The following is a 22,155-nucleotide window of genomic DNA, read 5'->3' as shown; positions in this document are numbered from 1 at the left end:
ATCCTCATTGGCTCAGATATTTCTTCCTGCGTCTGTTGTTTACTTTCACTTGTACTTCGTTCGTCGACCTGAAGACTTGTTGGATCCTAGTCTCCAGAAAAGAGCTGAAGATGAAGAAGGTGTTGTTTGTGCTTGTTGTGTGGATCCACAGCTCAACTGCGAGTGAGTCTCCTTCCTCCACTTTCATGTGTTCACACCTGCGTCACCTTTTATTTCTCCAAATACTCTTCACTACAACCTTCATGACCTTTTCACTCTCAGAGGAGTCAAAGTGTTTCACTGATTCACTTTTCATCTCAGAACCGTGAAGAAGTCGTACACAGAAAAGTAGATCCGAGCTCAATGTCAGGTGCTCACCTGGTGGCGCTGTTGAGTCACTTCTGTTGATTGACGGAGGAACTTGTTTGACGCTGAACAGAAAGTGACTCCAGAGTTTTGCTTCATGAGCTGATCACTTGTTTTTAAACGATGCTGCCATCAGGAGATTCATTGACTCACAAGAAGAGCTTTTACAATTTTCATTGATTTGACTTTAGTAAACAAGTCTATCATGAACTAAAATGAGGAAATAAAAACAAAGAAAGTGTCGCATTTCTTAAGTGCGCATGTTCAGACAACCTTGTAGCTCAGCTCACTTCAACATATTATCACATCTCACAGTTTATTGGAGCAACTCAGTGAAGCAGCTGCTCTGAACTTGTGTTTGGACTTAAAATATCTAAATGAAACATTTACAATCATGTTGAACAGTAATCTTCAGAAACATGTTATTTATAAACTGATATAAACTCATGTTATTTAAGTTCATCATTAACCTTAATGTCCTTCAATGATCTTTATTCTATCAATCATTCTTAGATTTGTTCCATGAACTTGGTTTTAATATTTTATTATCTATGCGTTTTTTAAAAACAATTTCAATTTAGTTGTTTGATCTTTTTCAACATTGTTGCTCCTGTTTCTTCTTAATTCATCCATTTATTCTTTTAATTCTCTTTATTCCTTATTTGTTTTATTATAAATATTTATTACATTTCAGATTGTTATTAATATTAATCGTTTTTTCTTCTTTCTTCTTCTTCTTCTTCTATAGTTGTGTCCCAGTTAGCCAGGGTTCTTGGAGAGTGAAGTGTGAAGGATGTTCTGCTGGTGTCCGTGTGTGGACGTGAACTTTGTGTCACTGCTGACTGTCCCTCTGTTCTTCACCTCTTTGTCTTTGTAGAAGATGTGATTGTTCTGCTGCATCACAACGTTGTGTCATCAGAACCAGAGAAGATCTAAACTTTGTTTTTGTGTCTCACAGTGATTCACACAATGCAGATGTTCGACACTGCGTCTGCTGGAGTTAAAAACTTCCCAGAGTTTGTTTCTGTCGCTTATGTGGACGGAGTTGAAGTGGAACACTACGACAGCAACACCAGGAGAAAAGTACCCAAACAAGACTGGATGATCCAGGTCACAGCAGATGATCCTCAGTACTGGGAGAGAGACACAAATAAGTTAAATAATCACCAGCAGGTCCAGAAGATCAACATTGAAATAGCAAAACAGAGATTCAACCAAACTGGAGGTTTGTTGTCTTTAAAATCAATGTTTGACCTTAAACTGAATCATGTTCAACCTTTTTACATCCTGAACCATCAATCTTGTATACAGAGTAGATCAGAGGAGGAAACTGGAGTAGATCATACAAGTTCAGAGAAGGAGAGAAGACCACAGTGGAGTATTAAACAGTGGAGTAGACCACAGTGGAGTATTAAACAGTGGAGTAGATCGCAATGGAGTATTAAACAGTGGAGTAGACCACAGTGGAGTATTAAACAGTGGAGTAGATCACAGTGGAGTATTAAACAGTTGAGTAGACCACAGTGGAGTATTAAACAGTGGAGTAAACCACAGTGGAGTATTAAACAGTTGAGTAGATCACAGTGGAGTATGAAATAGTGGAGTAGATCACAGTGGAGTATTAAACAGTGGAGTAGACCACAGTGGAGTATTAAACAGTGAAGTAGACCACAGTGGAGTATTAAACAGTGAAGTAGATCACAGTGGAGTATTAAACAGTGAAGTAGATCACAGTGGAGTATTAAACAGTGGAGTAGATCACAGTGGAGTATGAAACAGTGGAGTAGATCGCAATGGAGTATTAAACAGTGGAGTAGACCACAGTGGAGTATTAAACAGTGGAGTAGACCACAGTGGAGTATTAAACAGTGGAGTAGACCACAGTGGAGTATTAAACAGTGGAGTAGATCACAGTGGAGTATGAAACAGTGGAGTAGATCGCAATGGAGTATTAAACAGTGGAGTAGACCACAGTGGAGTATTAAACAGTGGAGTAGACCACAGTGGAGTATTAAACAGTGGAGTAGACCACAGTGGAGTATTAAACGGTGGAGTAGATCACAGTGGAGTATTAAACAGTGGAGTAAACCACAGTGGAGTTAACCACAGTGGAGTATTAAACAGTGGAGTAGACCACAGTGGAGTATTAAACAGTGGAGTAGACCACAGGGGAGTATGAAACAGTGGAGTAGATCGCAATGGAGTATTAAACAGTGGAGTAGACCACAGTGGAGTATTAAACAGTGGAGTAGACCACAGTGGAGTATTAAACAGTGGAGTAGATCACAGTGGAGTATTAAACAGTTAAGTAGACCACAGTGGAGTATTAAACAGAGGAGTAGACCACAGTGGAGTATTAAACAGTGGAGTAGATCACAGTGGAGTATTAAACAGTTGAGTAGACCACAGTGGAGTATTAAACAGAGGAGTAGACTGGAGTATTAAACAGTTGAGTAGACCACAGTGGAGTATTAAACAGAGGAGTAGACCACAGTGGAGTATTAAACAGTGGAGTAGATCACAGTGGAGTATTAAACAGTGGAGTAGATCACAGTGGAGTATTAAACAGTTGAGTAGACCACAGTGGAGTATTAAACAGAGGAGTAGACCACAGTGGAGTATTAAACAGTGGAGTAGATCACAGTGGAGTATTAAACAGTGGAGTAGACCACAGTGGAGTATTAAACAGAGGAGTAGACCACAGTGGAGTATTAAACAGTGGAGTAGATCACAGTGGAGTATTAAACAGTGGAGTAGACCACAGTGGAGTATTAAACAGTGGAGTAAACCACAGTGGAGTATTAAACAGTGGAGTAGATCACAGTGGAGTATGAAATAGTGGAGTAGATCACAGTGGAGTATTAAACAGTGGAGTAGACCACAGTGGAGTATTAAACAGTGGAGTAGATCACAGTGGAGTATGAAACAGTGGAGTAGATCGCAATGGAGTATTAAACAGTGGAGTAGACCACAGTGGAGTATTAAACAGTGGAGTAGACCACAGTGGAGTATTAAACAGTGGAGTAGACCACAGTGGAGTATTAAACAGTGGAGTAGATCACAGTGGAGTATGAAACAGTGGAGTAGATCGCAATGGAGTATTAAACAGTGGAGTAGACCACAGTGGAGTATTAAACAGTGGAGTAGACCACAGTGGAGTATTAAACAGTGGAGTAGACCACAGTGGAGTATTAAACGGTGGAGTAGATCACAGTGGAGTATTAAACAGTGGAGTAAACCACAGTGGAGTAAACCACAGTGGAGTATTAAACAGTGGAGTAGACCACAGTGGAGTATTAAACAGTGGAGTAGACCACAGGGGAGTATGAAACAGTGGAGTAGATCGCAATGGAGTATTAAACAGTGGAGTAGACCACAGTGGAGTATTAAACAGTGGAGTAGACCACAGTGGAGTATTAAACAGTGGAGTAGATCACAGTGGAGTATTAAACAGTTGAGTAGACCACAGTGGAGTATTAAACAGAGGAGTAGACCACAGTGGAGTATTAAACAGTGGAGTAGATCACAGTGGAGTATTAAACAGTTGAGTAGACCACAGTGGAGTATTAAACAGAGGAGTAGACCACAGTGGAGTAGACCACAGGGGAGTATGAAACAGTGGAGTATATCACAGTGGAGTATGAAATAGTGGAGTAGATCACAGTGGAGTATTAAACAGTGGAGTGGATCACAGTGGAGTATTAAACAGTGGAGTAGATCACAGTGGAGTATTAAACAGTGGAGTAGATCACAGTGGAGTATTAAACAGTGGAGTAGACCACAGGGGAGTATTAAACAGTGGAGTAGATCACAGTGGAGTATGAAATAGTGGAGTAGATCACAGTGGAGTATTAAACAGTGGAGTGGATCACAGTGGAGTATTAAACAGTGGAGTAGATCACAGTGGAGTATTAAACTGTGGAGTAGATCACAGTGGAGTATTAAACAGTGGAGTAGACCACAGTGGAGTATTAAACAGTGGAGTAGATCACAGTGGAGTATTAAACAGTGGAGTAGACCACAGTGGCGTATGAAATAGTGAAGTAGATCACAGTGGAGTATTAAACAGTGGAGTAGATCACAGTGGAGTATTAAACAGTGGAGTAGACCACAGTGGAGTATTAAACAGTGGAGTAGATCACAGTGGAGTTGATCACAGTGGAGTATTAAACAGTGGAGTAGATCACAGTGGAGTATTAAACAGTGGAGTAGACCACAGTGGAGTATTAAACAGTGGAGTAGACCACAGTGGAGTAGATCACAGTGGAGTATTAAACAGTGGAGTAGACCACAGTGGAGTATTAAACAGTGGAGTAGATCACAGTGGAGTATGAAATAGTGGAGTAGATCACAGTGGAGTAGATCACAGTGGAGTATTAAACAGTGGAGTAGATCACAGTGGAGTATGAAATAGTGGAGTAGATCACAGTGGAGTATTAAACAGTGGAGTGGATCACAGTGGAGTATTAAACAGTGGAGTAGATCACAGTGGAGTATTAAACAGTGGAGTAGACCACAGTGGCGTATTAAACAGTGGAGTAGACCACAGTGGAGTAGATCACAGTGGAGTATGAAATAGTGGAGTAGATCACAGTGGAGTATTAAACAGTGGAGTAAACCACAGTGGAGTATTAAACAGTGGAGTAGATCACAATGGAGTATTAAACAGTGGAGTAGACCACAGTGGAGTATTAAACAGTGGAGTAGACCACAGTGGAGTATTAAACAGTGGAGTAGATCAAAGTGGAGTATTAAACAGTGAAGTAGACCACAGTGGAGTATTAAACAGTGGAGTAGATCACAGTGGAGTATGAAACAGTGGAGTAGATCACAGTGGAGTATTAAACAGTGGAGTAGATCACAGTGGAGTATTAAACAGTGGAGTAGATCAAAGTGGAGTAGACCACAGTGGAGTAGATCACAGTGGAGTAGACCACAGTGGAGTAGACCACAGTGGAGTATTAAACAGTGGAGTAGATCACAGTGGAGTATTAAACAGTGGAGTATGAAACAGTGGAGCAGACCACAGTGGAGTATTAAACAGTGGAGTAGATCACAGTGAAGTATTAAACAGTGGAGTAGACAACAGTGGAGTAGACAACAGTGGAGTATTAAACAGTGGAGTATTAAACAGTGGAGTAGATCACAGTGGAGTATTAAACAGTGGAGTAGACAACAGTGGAGTAGACAACAGTGGAGTATTAAACAGTGGAGTAGATCACAGTGGAGTATTAAACCGTGGAGTAGATCACAGTGGAGTATTAAACAGTGGAGTAGACAACAGTGGAGTATTAAACAGTGGAGTAGATCACAGTGGAGTATTAAACAGTGGAGTAGACCACAGTGGAGTATTAAACAGTGGAGTAGATCACAGTGGAGTATTAAACAGTGGAGTAGACAACAGTGGAGTATTAAACAGTGGAGTATGAAACAGTGGAGTAGAACACAGTGGAGTATTAAACAGTGGAGTAGACCACAGTGGAGTATGAAACAGTGGAGTAGACCACAGTGGAGTAGACAACAGTGGAGTATTAAACAGTGGAGTAGATCACAGTGGAGTATAAAACAGTGGAGTAGATCACAGTGGAGTAGATCACAGTGGAGTATTAAACAGTGGAGTAGACCACAGTGGAGTAGATCACAGTGGAGTATGAAACAGTGGAGTATTAAACAGTGGAGTAGATCACAGTGGAGTATGAAACAGTGGAGTAGATCACAGTGGAGTAGAATACAGTGGAGTATTAAACAGTGGAGTAGATCACAGTGGAGTATTAAACAGTGGAGTAGATCACAGTGGAGTAGATCACTGTGGAGTAGATCACAGTGGAGTATTAAATAGTGGAGTAGATCACAGTGGAGTATTAAACAGTGGAGTAGACCACAGTGGAGTAGACCACAGTGGAGTAGATCACAGTGGAGTAGATCACAGTGGAGTAGACCACAGTGGAGTATTAAACAGTGGAGTAGACAACAGTGGAGTATTAAACAGTGGAGTAGATCACAGTGGAGTAGATCACAGTGGAGTATTAAATAGTGGAGTAGATCACAGTGGAGTATTGAACAGTGGAGTAGATCACAGTGGAGTATTAAACAGTGGAGTAGATCACAGTGGAGTAGATCACAGTGGAGTAGATCACAGTGGAGTATTAAATAGTGGAGTAGATCACAGTGGAGTATTAAACAGTGGAGTAGACCACGGTGGAGTAGATCACAGTGGAGTAGATCACAGTGGAGTAGATCACAGTGGAGTATTAAACAGTGGAGTAGACCACAGTGGAGTAGATCACAGTGGAGTAGATCACAGTGGAGTATTAAACAGTGGAGTAGATCACAGTGGAGTAGATCACAGTGGAGTATTAAACAGTGGAGTAGACCACAGTGGAGTAGATCACAGTGGAGTATTAAACAGTGGAGTAGACCACAGTGGAGTAGATCACAGTGGAGTATTAAACAGTGGAGTATTAAACAGTGGAGTAGACCACAGTGGAGTAGATCACAGTGGAGTATTAAACAGTGGAGTAGACCACAGTGGAGTAGATCACAGTGCAGTATTAAACAGTGGAGTAGATCACAGTGGAGTAGATCACAGTGGAGTATTAAATAGTGGAGTAGATCACAGTGGAGTATTAAACAGTGGAGTAGATCACAGTGGAGTAGATCACAGTGGTGTAGACCACAGTGGAGTAGATCACAGTGGAGTATTAAACAGTGGAGTAGATCACAGTGGAGTAGACAACAGTGGAGTATTAAACAGTGGAGTAGATCACAGTGGAGTATTAAACAGTGGAGTAGACCACAGTGGCGTATGAAATAGTGGAGTAGATCACAGTGGAGTATTAAACAGTGGAGTAGATCACAGTGGAGTATTAAACAGTGGAGTAGACCACAGTGGAGTATTAAACAGTGGAGTAGATCACAGTGGAGTATGAAATAGTGGAGTAGATCACAGTGGAGTATTAAACAGTGGAGTAGATCACAGTGGAGTTGATCACAGTGGAGTATTAAACAGTGGAGTAGATCACAGTGGAGTATTAAACAGTGGAGTAGACCACAGTGGAGTATTAAACAGTGGAGTAGACCACAGTGGAGTAGACCACAGTGGAGTAGACCCCAGTGGAGTATTAAACAGTGGAGTAGATCACAGTGGAGTAGATCACAGTGGAGTATTAAACAGTGGAGTGGATCACAGTGGAGTATTAAACAGTGGAGTAGATCACAGTGGAGTAATAAACAGTGGAGTATTAAACAGTGGAGTAGACCACAGTGGAGTATTAAACAGTGGAGTAGATCACAGTGGAGTATGAAATAGTGGAGTAGATCACAGTGGAGTATTAAACAGTGGAGTAAACCACAGTGGAGTATTAAACAGTGGAGTAGATCACAATGGAGTATTAAACAGTGGAGTAGACCACAGTGGAGTAGACCACAGTGGAGTATTAAACAGTGGAGTAGATCAAAGTGGAGTATTAAACAGTGAAGTAGACCACAGTGGAGTATTAAACAGTGGAGTAGATCACAGTGGAGTATGAAACAGTGGAGTAGATCACAGTGGAGTATTAAACAGTGGAGTAGATCACAGTGGAGTATTAAACAGTGGAGTAGATCAAAGTGGAGTAGACCACAGTGGAGTAGATCACAGTGGAGTAGACCACAGTGGAGTAGACCACAGTGGAGTATTAAACAGTGGAGTAGATCACAGTGGAGTATTAAACAGTGGAGTTTGAAACAGTGGAGCAGACCACAGTGGAGTATGAAATAGTGGAGTAGATCACAGTGGAGTATTAAACAGTGGAGTAGATCACAGTGGAGTTGATCACAGTGGAGTATTAAACAGTGGAGTAGATCACAGTGGAGTATTAAACAGTGGAGTAGACCACAGTGGAGTATTAAACAGTGGAGTAGACCACAGTGGAGTAGACCACAGTGGAGTAGACCACAGTGGAGTATTAAACAGTGGAGTAGATCACAGTGGAGTAGATCACAGTGGAGTATTAAACAGTGGAGTGGATCACAGTGGAGTATTAAACAGTGGAGTAGATCACAGTGGAGTATTAAACAGTGGAGTAGATCACAGTGGAGTATTAAACAGTGGAGTAGACCACAGTGGAGTATTAAACAGTGGAGTAGATCACAGTGGAGTATGAAATAGTGGAGTAGATCACAGTGGAGTATTAAACAGTGGAGTAAACCACAGTGGAGTATTAAACAGTGGAGTAGATCACAATGGAGTATTAAACAGTGGAGTAGACCACAGTGGAGTAGACCACAGTGGAGTATTAAACAGTGGAGTAGATCAAAGTGGAGTATTAAACAGTGAAGTAGACCACAGTGGAGTATTAAACAGTGGAGTAGATCACAGTGGAGTATGAAACAGTGGAGTAGATCACAGTGGAGTATTAAACAGTGGAGTAGATCACAGTGGAGTATTAAACAGTGGAGTAGATCAAAGTGGAGTAGACCACAGTGGAGTAGATCACAGTGGAGTAGACCACAGTGGAGTAGACCACAGTGGAGTATTAAACAGTGGAGTATTAAACAGTGGAGTATGAAACAGTGGAGCAGACCACAGTGGAGTATTAAACAGTGGAGTAGATCACAGTGAAGTATTAAACAGTGGAGTAGACAACAGTGGAGTAGACAACAGTGGAGTATTAAACAGAGGAGTATTAAACAGTGGAGTAGATCACAGTGGAGTATTAAACAGTGGAGTAGACAACAGTGGAGTATGAAACAGTGGAGTAGACAACAGTGGAGTATTAAACAGTGGAGTAGATCACAGTGGAGTATTAAACCGTGGAGTAGATCACAGTGGAGTATTAAACAGTGGAGTATTAAACAGTGGAGTAGATCACAGTGGAGTATTAAACAGTGGAGTAGACCACAGTGGAGTATTAAACAGTGGGGTAGATCACAGTGGAGTATTAAACAGTGGAGTAGACAACAGTGGAGTATTAAACAGTGGAGTATGAAACAGTGGAGTAGAACACAGTGGAGTATTAAACAGTGGAGTAGACCACAGTGGAGTATGAAACAGTGGAGTAGACCACAGTGGAGTAGACAACAGTGGAGTATTAAACAGTGGAGTAGATCACAGTGGAGTATAAAACAGTGGAGTAGATCACAGTGGAGTATTAAACAGTGGAGTAGATCACAGTGGAGTAGATCACAGTGGAGTATTAAACAGTGGAGTAGATCACAGTGGAGTAGATCACAGTGGAGTATTAAACAGTGGAGTAGACCACAGTGGAGTAGATCACAGTGGAGTATTAAACAGTGGAGTAGATCACAGTGGAGTATGAAACAGTGGAGTAGATCACAGTGGAGTAGATCACAGTGGAGTATTAAACAGTGGAGTAGATCACAGTGGAGTATTAAACAGTGGAGTAGATCACAGTGGAGTAGATCACAGTGGAGTAGATCACAGTGGAGTATTAAATAGTGGAGTAGATCACAGTGGAGTATTAAACAGTGGAGTAGACCACAGTGGAGTAGACCACAGTGGAGTAGATCACAGTGGAGTAGATCACAGTGGAGTAGACCACAGTGGAGTATTAAACAGTGGAGTAGACAACAGTGGAGTATTAAACAGTGGAGTAGATCACAGTGGAGTAGATCACAGTGGAGTATTAAATAGTGGAGTAGATCACAGTGGAGTATTAAATAGTGGAGTAGATCACAGTGGAGTATTAAACAGTGGAGTAGATCACAGTGGAGTAGATCACAGTGGAGTATTAAATAGTGGAGTAGATCACAGTGGAGTATTAAACAGTGGAGTAGACCACGGTGGAGTAGATCACAGTGGAGTAGATCACAGTGGAGTAGATCACAGTGGAGTATTAAACAGTGGAGTAGATCACAGTGGAGTAGATCACAGTGGAGTATTAAACAGTGGAGTAGATCACAGTGGAGTAGATCACAGTGGAGTATTAAACAGTGGAGTAGACCACAGTGGAGTAGATCACAGTGGAGTATTAAACAGTGGAGTAGACCACAGTGGAGTAGATCACAGTGGAGTATTAAACAGTGGAGTAGATCACAGTGGAGTATTAAACAGTGGAGTAGATCAGGTCTCACTCTGGTTTCTCTCTCAGGTGTTCACATCTTTCAGAGGATGAGCGGTTGTGAGTGGGACGATGAGACTGGAGAGGTCAAAGGTTATGAACAGTACGGCTATGATGGAGAAGACTTCATCGTGTTTGACCTTCAGACTCTGACCTGGGTCGCTCCGAGTCCTCAGGCCGTCATCAGCAAACACAAGTGGGACCAGAATGAAGGCATGAATAAATATAGAAAGTTCTTTTACACCCAGGAATGTCCAAATGATCTGAAGAAGTTTGTGAAGTTTGGGAGCAAAACCTTGATGAGAACAGGTAGTTCCATGACCTTCTTCTCCTTCTGCTCTCCTTCCTCCTTCTCTCCCTCCTCTCTCTCCTCATGTCCTCTCTCTCTCTCTCTCCTCTTACCTTCTTTTCCTCACCTCCACCCCTGTCCTCCCTCCTCCTCCTCTCCTTCATTCTCTGTCCATCCTTTGACTTTCTCTCTGAAGTGTGGTGTCTCTCCCTTCAGAGCGTCCACGAGTGTCTCTCCTCCAGAAGACAGCCAGCTCTCCGGTCACCTGCCACGCTACAGGCTTCTACCCCGACAGAGCCATGTTGTTCTGGACCAAAGACGGAGAGGAGCTGCACGAGGACGTGGAACACGGAGAGATCCTCCCCAACCCTGACGGAACCTTCCAGAACATGGTGGACCTGAAACTCCCGTCTGACGACTGGTCCAGGTACGAGTGTGTGTTTCAACTGGACGGCATTCCGGAAGACGTGGTCACCAAACTGGATCCGTCAAACATCCTGACCAACGGTAAGAGTCTTCAGAACCTTCTTGGTGTCTCCAGAGGTTTCTTTCATCCAGATGAGAGTCCAGGTGTGGTCAGCATGGATCTGCTGAATGAGGCTCCACCACGTCTCTAACACTGGTCACCTGATCATGTCTCCACTTACTTTGCTCTCCATCCACAGCCAGGACTTTCCTGACCTTGTACATCATCATGGCCGCCGTCGCTGCCTCCGCTCTGGTGCTCACAGTGGTTGGATACTTCATCTACAAGAAGAAGAAGAAAGGTGAGAGTTTGTGATTTGATCCAGATCATCTCCAGATACTGGAGAGAAAGAATAGAAGGTCAAAGAAGGTCAGCAGAGATGAGAAGAGGTCAGAGGAACTCTTCTATGTTCATCTTCTTCAGGTGTAATTTGTCCTCTTTCTTTCCATTTCAGGCGACTCTGACTCGTCTTGTAAGTACATGATCTTGTCTCAGCTCAGATGTTGACCATGTGACAGAGTGCTAGCATGCTAGCATCAGTGTTGACACTAGTTTCATCTGCTGGTGAGAAGCACACAAGCTAACAGGGTTTGTGATCTTACAGCGGCCCCCAGCTCGGAGCTGGACCATCTGAAGGATCCGCCCGTGGACAGAGACTAAAGTCAGTGGATGATAATTGTCACTTTTCTTCAAGACTCACTTCACGCATGATTTTACAAGTTGATACATTTTTCTGTCTCCGTGTTTCAGGAGGAATCGACCAAGAAACGTCTTTTTCTTCTGAGACTCTGCAGACGTCAGAGCTGCTGATCTTTGTTCCTTCACTGGAAATGTGTTTGAAACTCACATCAGGATGTCATGTGATCTGAGCCGTTATGAAAACTACACACACACACAGATAAAGGCACACACACGATTCTGTACCACACAAATACACTCACACACACAAACACTCACACACATGCTTCACTTTAACACAAATAAATGCACACACACAAACACTCACAAACATGCTTCTCTAAAACACAATAATGCACTCACTCACAATCACACACAAACACACACAAACACACACACACATGCTTCACTTTAACACAAATAAATGCACACACACAAACACTCACAAACATGCTTCTCTAAAACACAATAATGCACTCACTCACAATCACACACAAACACACACATGCTTCACCATCACACAAGGATGCACACACATGCATCTCTGACACACAAAAATGCACTCACAAACAACTGCAAACACACACACGCATGCTTTACCAAAGCAAAAAATGCACAAACACGCACACACACAAAAAAGCAATCACACACAATGACAAACACACACACATGTGCTTTACTACTACACAGAAATGCACACACATAAATACTTAAACACATGCTTCTCTGGCGCGACAAAAGCACTAACACACAATAACTAACGCACACACACATGTCTCTGTAGACAAAATGATACACACACGGAAAATATATACAGACAAACAGAGTCTAAAAACAGGTACTGACACACAAAATCAGGCACACATACCCAAACACACTCACGGAAACAGTTGAACAAACCTGAAAATAAGCGCACACACAAATAAAAAGATAACAAACACATGTATTTACACATCAAATAACAAACAGAAGTACAAACATGCAAAAACCAAAACGGAAAAAAATCAGACACACAGTGACAAATTTATGAATGTGTAGACACACACACACACACACACACACACACACACACACACACACACACACACACACACACACGCACAGACAGTTTTGTGTTCATGTAATAGTTTGTGTGTTTTCTTCCTGGTGTGTAGACACTAGTTAATGAAGCGTCAGTTGTGATGTCAGAGGTGAAGAATCTTGTCAAACATAGTTGAACTGCTGCTTCATTTCTTGTGTGTTTTGATCTTCAAATAAATGGACAGAAAACGTCCACATGTGTTTGGACTCCAAATGTTCAGTAAAGTCACTTGTCATTGAGGGTCAGTGGAGGCTCAGAAAGAATCCATTTGTGCAGCTGTTATGAAAGGTCAACATCTCTGACCTCTCCTTCTGTTTCCTGATCAACTCATGTCCTAAATATGACTGTATTGCTTTGATCAACTCGTCTTGTGCTGAACAGGTGCACATAAGTTGTGTCCACTTTTGTGTAGAAGAAAAATCCAGAAGAGCTTGTGCCGACAATTCACATGTAGAAACTTGATTCAAAGTTTCCTGCTGAGTCGGCTGAATGTGTTTGTGGAGGTTTGCTCTCTGACCTGCTTCTCTCAAGTCAAACTTCATCAGGTTACACAACCATGAGACGCCGATCTCACGCCACACCTGTGCCGCCATCTTAGATCCCGCCAGAGCTCAAATGTGCAACACTGACGACACATTTGGACAGGTGTGGTGAGACGCCCAGTGTGGATGTTTGACTCCGCCCCCCGAGCACCTGCACCAGTCAGGTGTGCCTCTATGAGACTTGTGTGTCACGCCCTCACTGCACTCAACTGCTTTCTGTTTGCAGCGTGGAAGAGGACACCACAACAATCCACCTAGATCGCCCCCTAGCTGTGAGTCGCTCACCTAAGTCAGAATGTTAATAATTGAAAAAACGTTTGAATTTTAACATCAAACACAACTCTTGTTCAAATGTATTTTCCCTTGTATTAAACTATATTGTTTAATGTTTACAATTGTTTGTAATGCATAATAAAATAACCTGATATAGTTGTTTTAATGTCATGGTGATCAATAATCACAGTTTAGATGAATTATGGAATTGAACGTAGTGATTTTGAATACATGTTGTGTATAAACTGTGAAACTACAATTATGTTTTCTAGTCTCATCTCTTTGCAATCAAATGAATGACAGTAACATTTTAAAATTCAAAAACTATGCATCCGTCACTGTAATGGTTTGGTGTGAGGATGGAGTGTGATGTTGGTGCAGAGTTAAGTTAAGACTATACTTTCAGGGATCATTTCTATAGTTCTTAACTTAAGAAATGTGTTTGTAAAGTGTTTGGTGTCACTAACCATGATGAAGAGTTGTGATATTCCTTCCTGAGTGTGAAGCAGACAGAGAATAATGATTCACTTCATATGTTCTCTGTCATTGATGATCCTTCTTTACTTCCTTGTGCAGTATTGAGAGGAATATGATCAGAGTGGTTGTTGTGTTCAAGACAATATACTATTAAGCGACATTTTTAATGTAATTCTTTATAACTCTTAACAAAAATAAAAATGTATTTTCATATTAATGTAAAGACTATAGTTTTTAGGTCTTTTTGTCTTTGTTGAAATTGATATTAAAAAATATCCAAACCTCTGTGGTGCTCGTCTGTAACATCTCTCTTGTACTGAAGCCTTGACGACAACAATTGTTCTGGAAAAATGAAAAGACACTGTTTCATGAAGCTTCACCAGACCATCACTAGTATTTGGATATTTTAAGTTTGTCATTTTGGAACAAGATGTGGACAAAGACCATTGAGCGTCATTTGCTTCTTTAAAATGAACAAACATTTTTTTTACTATAACTCTGAAAAGGAACCCATTATTCTAAAATGAATCACAACTGTTGAACAACATGAGGCTGAGTAGAAAATTAGTATTTCACCTGAACTAAATTGCTTTTACCATTTAGCAGAACAAACAACCACTCTGATCGTATTCCTCCTCTCAATACTCCTAAAGGAAGTAAAGAAGTAAGTCATTTGTATTTATATAGCGCTGATCATCAATGACAGTGAACATATGAAGTGAATCATTATTCTCTGCATTATCATTTTTTCACTGATAGCGGTTGATTTTATTGCCCATATATGAGACAAACATACTTTGTACGTTTCACACGGTTTCAAAATCAACAGGTTATTTTTGTTTCCATGGTTCTACAAAGACATGTGACACTCTCTATAGGAGGATTTTATGGATCTCTTGGCCCTGACTCACTGTTTCAACCACACCTTAGATCTTGTTCTAGCAAACAGACCTGAAGTTAAAACAACAAATGTCTCTCCTCAGAACTCAGTTTTGTCTGACCATCAAGTATTAAATGTGTTCTATGTATGTAGAATCCTGCTGATAAATTCTTGAGGAGCGTGATATTACTTTTTAAATTTAAAATATTTGTATCGAGCACAAGTATGCAATACAGGCATTCCAGGCAATGTTGGTCTGATGTAAAGGCAACTATGTAAATATGCAGACACAGCAATGTTACATATATGCTCTTTTTTTTCTTTTTTTTTCAAGAGACAGTAAATTCAGAAAAATAATCTATTGCAATACCAAAGAAACAACAACAACAGAGTGTACATATAGAAACAAAAAAAACACATAAAACAATGAAAAATAAAGGTCAAGACAAAATCAATCCCTCCTGTATCACTGCTGTATTTAGACAGAGCTTTACCTTGTAATTTAAATGAACATGTTGATTGAAGATTAAACCAATTGTAAATATTTACAGGGTCTTAATCTGAATAAATAAAAAAGTTTGCATTCAACTTTTATCATTTAGTTCTAGTGATGTTCTGGATCATGGAGATCTTTTAAGGCCCTTGTATATGAATTGTTTGGCATTTGAATTTTCTGCTCCTGCACTCTGCTCAATTCATGAGTAAAAAAAAAATCAATTTTTGGAACAAATCATTTCATCGATTGTCGAGAAACGAAACAAATGCTTTGAGACACCATTTCAAATGTAATCTAGATAGAACTGCTCAAGGATTGTCAAGTTCAGAACACTCTTGCTTTCAGTACAATTGTTCTGGTGGTTGTGATCCAGTTGTGGGTTCGACTCCAGCCCAAGAAACATCAAAGTTCTTCGGTTTAAATAAAATACTTGGGAAGAAGTAATGTGACCTTCCTTGGTGAAAGTTTGTGTTGTTTCTCCACTGAAGGTCATTCTAAAGTCGTTCATTAAAAGTTGGGAAATGACATGACATCAATTTAAATACAGTTGGTGCTGAAATACTTTGTAAAATAGAGCTACTATAACACAAGTTGTCCACAATGATTGATTTTAAACTTTTTTAAAGAATTTAAGTGTTAACTTGAACTTTTTCTTCTAATCTTTGCCTATGAGGTTTTGTTGTTGTTGGAGTTTGTTGTGCATTACCATCTGGATCCACCGATACTAATGGATTTTTTTTATTTATTTAATTTTTCAGAACAAAATGGTACATTCAAGTATAAAGTATTGAGTGGAAAAGAAAGATGAAATATATGAAGAAATGCGAAATAATAATAAAATAAAATATATTTTAAAAAAACACACCCCAGGGAACATACCCATCAAACTAGTTACTTTACAAAATACTTATATTTTTCAAGAGTTAGAAAAAGAAAATCAATAAATGCATTGAAGCAGGGCAAATATGGAAAATAAAATGACATATTTCCTTTAATTAAATTGCTTCTAATTGGTTTGACATATTCTGTCCATTTGGTCCATATCTTGTAGAACTTGTTCATATCTGTTTGGAGTGCAAAGGATAACTTCTCCATCTTATAGATGTCGTAAACGATGTCTATCCAGTTCTGTCGTGGGTGGTTCAACTTGTAACCACTTCCTCGTGATACATTTTTTACTTGCTGCCAACAATATGAAAAGCAATTTCTTGTCTCCATTATTACAGTTTTCTATTGGTTAGTCACCCAGGTACATGTTTTCACCTTTACAGGGAAGATTCACACCAAAAATGTTGTTTAAATGGCTGTGGATCTCTGTCCAAAAAGCTTTGATTCCACTGCAGCTCCAAAACACATGCCAGTGATTTGCTCCATTATACCCGCAAAGTCTCCAACATGCTTCATCCGTGCCCATGTGTATTTTTGAATGGGTGTGATAAAAAATCGAATAATATTCTTCCAACAGAACTCCCGCCATGTATTTGATCTTGTTGAAAACCATTGTAGATGATACATTTTTTTCCCAGCTCTCATTTGTGATTGATATATCTCCATCTTTTTCCCATCGCTGCTTTATATATCCTGTGTTCTCTTGTTTAGATTGTCGAATTCCTTTGTACAATTTAGATACTATTTTATTGCTATTATTTGCCTCCAATAATGAAATGAAAATCTCTAGTAATCCTTTTCCACATGCATCAATTGGCTTTTTCAAATTTTGATTAAAATAATTTCTGACTTGTAAGTATCTGTAAAAATCCTCTTTTTCTTAAGGTTTTCAAAACTCTGAAAATTCCCTTTGTGAATAAATGATTGATAATCAGTTAAACCTTTTGAGATCCAAGTCTTAAATCTGCCGTCCCTTTTATTGGGCACAAAATCGGAGTCAAAAGCACACCACCTCAAGATCCTCGGGGAATCCCCTAGGTGGCAGGACTTGACCAATTCTTGCCAAGATTTTAGGAAAATCCTTAAAAAGTATAGTAGTAAAAAAGGAGTAAGTAGTAAAAGTATGATCTGCAACCTTCATTTCATCCTGTAGCTTGTTCTCTGCTATGAGAGCAATCAATGGAACACCATTTACGCTAGAACCTTCCAAGTTCTTCCAACCTGCAGTGTAAGATCTTGAACAGAGACAGATTAAGGGCCTCAACTGTGCTGCATGGTAATAATGTTGAAGGCAGGGCAGGCCCATACCTCCCTTCTCTTTACTTAATTGCAGTGTTTTATATCTGACCCTGGGTTTGTTCCCCTCCCACACAAATCTTGAAATGAATCTGTCCCATTCTATAAATTGTTTTGGTGGAATTTTGACCGGGAGACATTGAAAATGATATAATATTCGTGGCAGAATATTCATCCTGATGGAGTCTATCCTTGAGTGAAGATTTAAATATGGTATAGTTGCCCATCTTTGTAAATCCAACTTAATTCTTTCACTCAAAGGTCCATAGTTGAGGTCATACAGTCTCAGCAAGTCTCTAGGTAGTGACACCCCTAAATATTAGAATTTTGCATCCCATTTCCAGTTATACATATTCCTGATTTTTCATGGTGGGTCATAGTTCAGTGTTAGAACTTGGGTTTTATCAATATTAATTTTGTAGCCTGATAGTAGACCGTATTCTTTTAGCATCTCCATCACTTGTGTCTGAGAAGGTTGTGTTATGGTCAACAATAAATCATCAGCAAACAACGCAAGCTTTTGCTCCCCCGTGGACATCATGACTCTTTGGATTTCTGTCCTCTGCCTTATCCATTGACCCAGAGGTTCTATGAAAATGGCAAACAATAGTGACGCACAACACCCCTGTCAGTTTCCTCTCTTCAGAACAAATGATTTTGTTAAATCTCCATTCATTTAATTCTAGCCATTGGTGTTTTGTACAATGCTGCAAAAGTATCAATTATAGTATCATGAAATCCAAATTTTGATAAAACTTTATATAAAAATGACCAACTTACTGAGTCGAACGCCTTTTCTGCGTCCAGACTCAGTAACAGCGTTTCCAAGTTTTGATTCCCAGCTTGTCTTATAATGTGTAATGCTCTCCTGATGCTATCTTGAGTTTGTCTATTTCCAACAAAGTCTGTCTGGTCCTCATGAATTAATTTAGGTAAGATTGGTTCAATTCTTCTTGTTAGTATGGAGGTGGACAGTTTATGATTAATGTTCAAAACGCTCACTGGACAGTAATTCCCAGATTCCATATTATCTTTCCCTTCTTTGGGAATGACAGATATGATCGCCTCGCTCCATGAGGTACAACTTTATGTTCTAAAACCCAGTTAAATGTTCTCAGGAGTGTAGTAGTTAGTTGATCTTGCATTATTTTGCACCACTCGGAGGTAAATCCATCTGTTCAGGGGGATTTCCCTCCTTTTAATCTTTTAATTGCTGATCAAAGTTCATTTTTTTATGTTAATTTTTCGTTTTGTTCATTGTTAACCATTAGAAGCTCAATATGGGATAATAATTTGTCAATCTGGTGGACATTAGCTGTTAGAGGTTGAGAATAGAGCTTTTCATAACATTTTAAGAAACATTTCTGAATGTTTTGTTGATTAGTTTCCACTTTTTTAGTTGTGGGGTCTCTGATTTTGTGTATAGACCGGTCAGCTTGCTGTTTTCTCAATTTGTAGGACAGGAGCCTCATAGATTTTCCACCAGCCTCGTAGTATTTTTTCTTGGTGAAAAGTAGTTTTTTTTGTATTTCATGTGTATTTATTTGATCTATTTCTTTTCTTAGTTTTTGAACTTTCAATTGAGTGTCATCATCTAAGGACTGAGAGAGTTTCATTTGAGTTGTCCTCAGTTTGTCTTCTAATTCCATAAGTTTTTGTTGTCTGAGTTTCTTCTCCTATGAAAAGATAGAAATTATTTTACTCCTCAACACAGCCTTTGTTTAGAGCATCCCATAATATTGGTGGTTATACTTCCTTTTTATCATTTAATTCTAAATAATCTTCAATTTCAGCTTTCAGTTTATCTTTAATAGCGTGGCTATTTAAAATTTTTGAATTTAGTCTCCAAACTGTAGATCTAAGCTTTTGACCAGACAAACGTCATATAGACAGGACCGTGGTCAGAAACACTACTAGGGCCTATTTCACAGATAACAACAGATCACGAGAGTAAACATTATGAGCTGCTGAGTAATGTGTATATTCTCGACTTTTTGAGTTCAACTCTCTCCAAGTATCAATAATTCCCACTTCTTCCATAATATTGTTGAACTTATTGTTGATCTTTCTTGTGTCTGACTTGCCATTAGATGAGTCCATTTTGGGGTTAAGTCGAAGATTGAAGTCGCCCCCACAAATCAACATCCCTTGGCTTTTTGTTGTCATTATTTCAAGTAAACGTTTAAAGAAGGACTAGTCACTCCCAGGTGGAACATACACGTTAAAGAAACTCACCAAATCATCTTCAACTTTACCTGTAATTGTTATAAATCTACCTTCATTATCTTTATACTCTGAGATGTGCTGGTAATTGACTGTGTTATTTATGAGGATTGTCACTCCCCTCCTTCTTCCTGAACTGTGAGAAGCATAATAGACGTGTTTAAATCCTGATTTATTCAGTTTACCATGTTCTATGTCATCAAGATGTGTTTCTTGTAAGAAAGCAATGTGCATTTTATCTTTCTCAAGTTTTGACAATATCTTCGCCCTTTTAACTGCGTTGAGTACGCCGTTAATATTGAACAAAACTATATTTATTGATCTTTTATCCATTACTGGTGTCCTTTTTGAACAATTTCACAAAACTGGTATGCTCCCTCCCCCCTCAAAAACCAAAAACAAATAAACAAAGCCAGAAAATCTAACAAACTCAATATTACATTCAACTTAATAAACAACTTGAGTGACTCTCAAAGGAGGGTCTCAGGAACTGACAAGTGTGACGTCGTATCTCCATTTTCTCAGATCCTCCGTTGCTTCCTCCACTGTAGCGTAGGTTCTGGTTCCGTCTTTGTATTTCACTCGTAGTCTGGCTGTGAAGAGAGTCTGAAATTGAACTTGGTTTTCCTTCAGGACTTTGCGCACCTCTGCATACTCGCACCGCTGTTTGATGATGGCTGGAGGATAATCTTGATCCATGTTTATTTGGTTAGATTTCCAGGAGAATCCTCTGCTCTGCCACACCTTGGGAAGAATCGACTCTTTCGTTGAGAAACTCAGAAACTTGACGATGATGGAGGTCTAGTGGACCGGTGCGCTCTCTCCATCCTCAGCTCCTCTGCTTTCTGTCATCCCAAGTCCTTCACGAAGCAAGTTCTCCACAAAAGTTATCATGGAGGATGACTCCTCAGCCTCCTCCGGAACGCCATAGATCCGTATTCTTTTCTTCTTTTCTCTTCTAGATCGACTTTCCAAGTCCACCATCTTCTCCTCGACTCTCACGTGTAGCTTTAGCATCTCCGTATAAACTTCCTCGACGTTCTGAAGCCTTTCTTCTGCCGTCACCATCCGTCCCTCTGCCTCTTCCATCCTTGTATTTAGCTCCGACATCTCTTCTTTTAATGATTGAAACTGAGTTTTACTTTCCTGTCAGAACCCTCTCAGTTCTTGCAGGATGAGATCCATGTCGGCCATGTTGGCTCCTAGCTTCGTTGTCTGCGCCGCTACAGGTGTTTTCTCTGTCCTTCGAAACACGTCTTTCGGGTCCAAATCACGGAAGAATGCTTGACCCCTTTGTTTAAAATGTGAATTATTTAGAAATGTCTGTGTTTGTGGGGGTTATTTAGTAAATTTATCAGGTTCTATTGAGAGCTTCTTCACAACATCACATTGATGTTCACCCAGATGCTCCTGACAATTGTTTATGTTTAACTTTGACATTCAATCACCGCTCTGATCATATCAGAATCAGAAAACCTTTATTAGTCCCGCGAGGGGAAATTCGGTTTCATTTATTCCTCTCAATACTGCACAAGGAAGTAAAGAAGGATCATCAATGACAGAGAACATATGAAGTGAATCATTATTCTCTGTCTGCTTCACACTCAGGAAGGAATATCACAACTCTTCATCATGGTTAGTGACACCAAACACTTTACAAACACATTTCTTAAGTTAAGAACTATAGAAATGATCCCTGAAAGTATAGTCTTAACTGCTGTCAGTCAAAGAATGAAACTACATCACATGGTCACATGTCTTCACTGACAGTGCAGTTTAATAAAAGACAAAGATCAACTGTTTGATTTTTTTTTTCATACAGACACTAAAAATGGACAAAATATAACTTGAACAATATTTCAAAGAAAGAAAGTCAAATTATTTGTAAAATATTATTTAATCCAAATTAATATTCAAATACCTTTTTTTAATTTGTTTCATAAACAAACACTTCTCATGAGGTATTTCTTGATTGTGTTTTTTAATGAATGTATAGTCTTCCTGTAAATGTCACTGTGGAGTGTCAGTTACATTTTTAGATACATTTTACATTCATGTTTGTATTTACTCTAAAACACAGTCTTTTTTTGCTCATATAAATGCAATTTAATGAATGAAACATGTTTTTAATAAACCATCACTTTAGTAGTTTGGTGTAAG

The 22,155-nt window shown here is 39.6% G+C and overlaps 1 protein-coding gene, 2 non-coding genes and 1 pseudogene across 3 annotated transcripts; 3 read left to right on the top strand and 1 right to left on the bottom strand.

Moving 5' to 3' along the window:
• LOC148074730 (serine/threonine-protein kinase B-raf-like) overlaps positions 1–22,155 on the top strand; it is a 142,602-nt pseudogene that overhangs the window by 47,016 nt on the left and 73,431 nt on the right.
• LOC148074746 (major histocompatibility complex class I-related protein 1-like) lies at positions 1,315–13,110 on the top strand. The gene is made up of 7 exons (XM_087796032.1): positions 1,315–1,570; positions 10,437–10,715; positions 10,912–11,202; positions 11,361–11,462; positions 11,616–11,633; positions 11,766–11,822; positions 11,912–13,110. Exons 1-6 carry the CDS (start codon positions 1,315–1,317, stop codon positions 11,819–11,821), a joined length of 1,002 nt encoding a protein of 333 aa, XP_087652158.1. The 3' UTR covers position 11,822; positions 11,912–13,110.
• On the top strand, positions 14,126–14,338 carry LOC148074745 (small nucleolar RNA U3). Its single transcript, XR_015712040.1, has one exon. It is a non-coding gene; the product is annotated as a small nucleolar RNA U3 (small nucleolar RNA).
• LOC148074744 (small nucleolar RNA U3) lies at positions 21,495–21,707 on the bottom strand. The gene has a single exon (XR_015712010.1). It is a non-coding gene; the product is annotated as a small nucleolar RNA U3 (small nucleolar RNA).

Source organism: Callionymus lyra, chromosome 7 (assembly GCF_982586985.1).
Source record: "Callionymus lyra chromosome 7, fCalLyr1.hap1.1, whole genome shotgun sequence".
Lineage (NCBI taxonomy): Eukaryota > Metazoa > Chordata > Actinopteri > Syngnathiformes > Callionymidae > Callionymus > Callionymus lyra.
The sequence above is the reverse complement of the archived record's forward strand: the minus strand, read 5'-3'. Positions and strand labels throughout refer to the sequence as shown.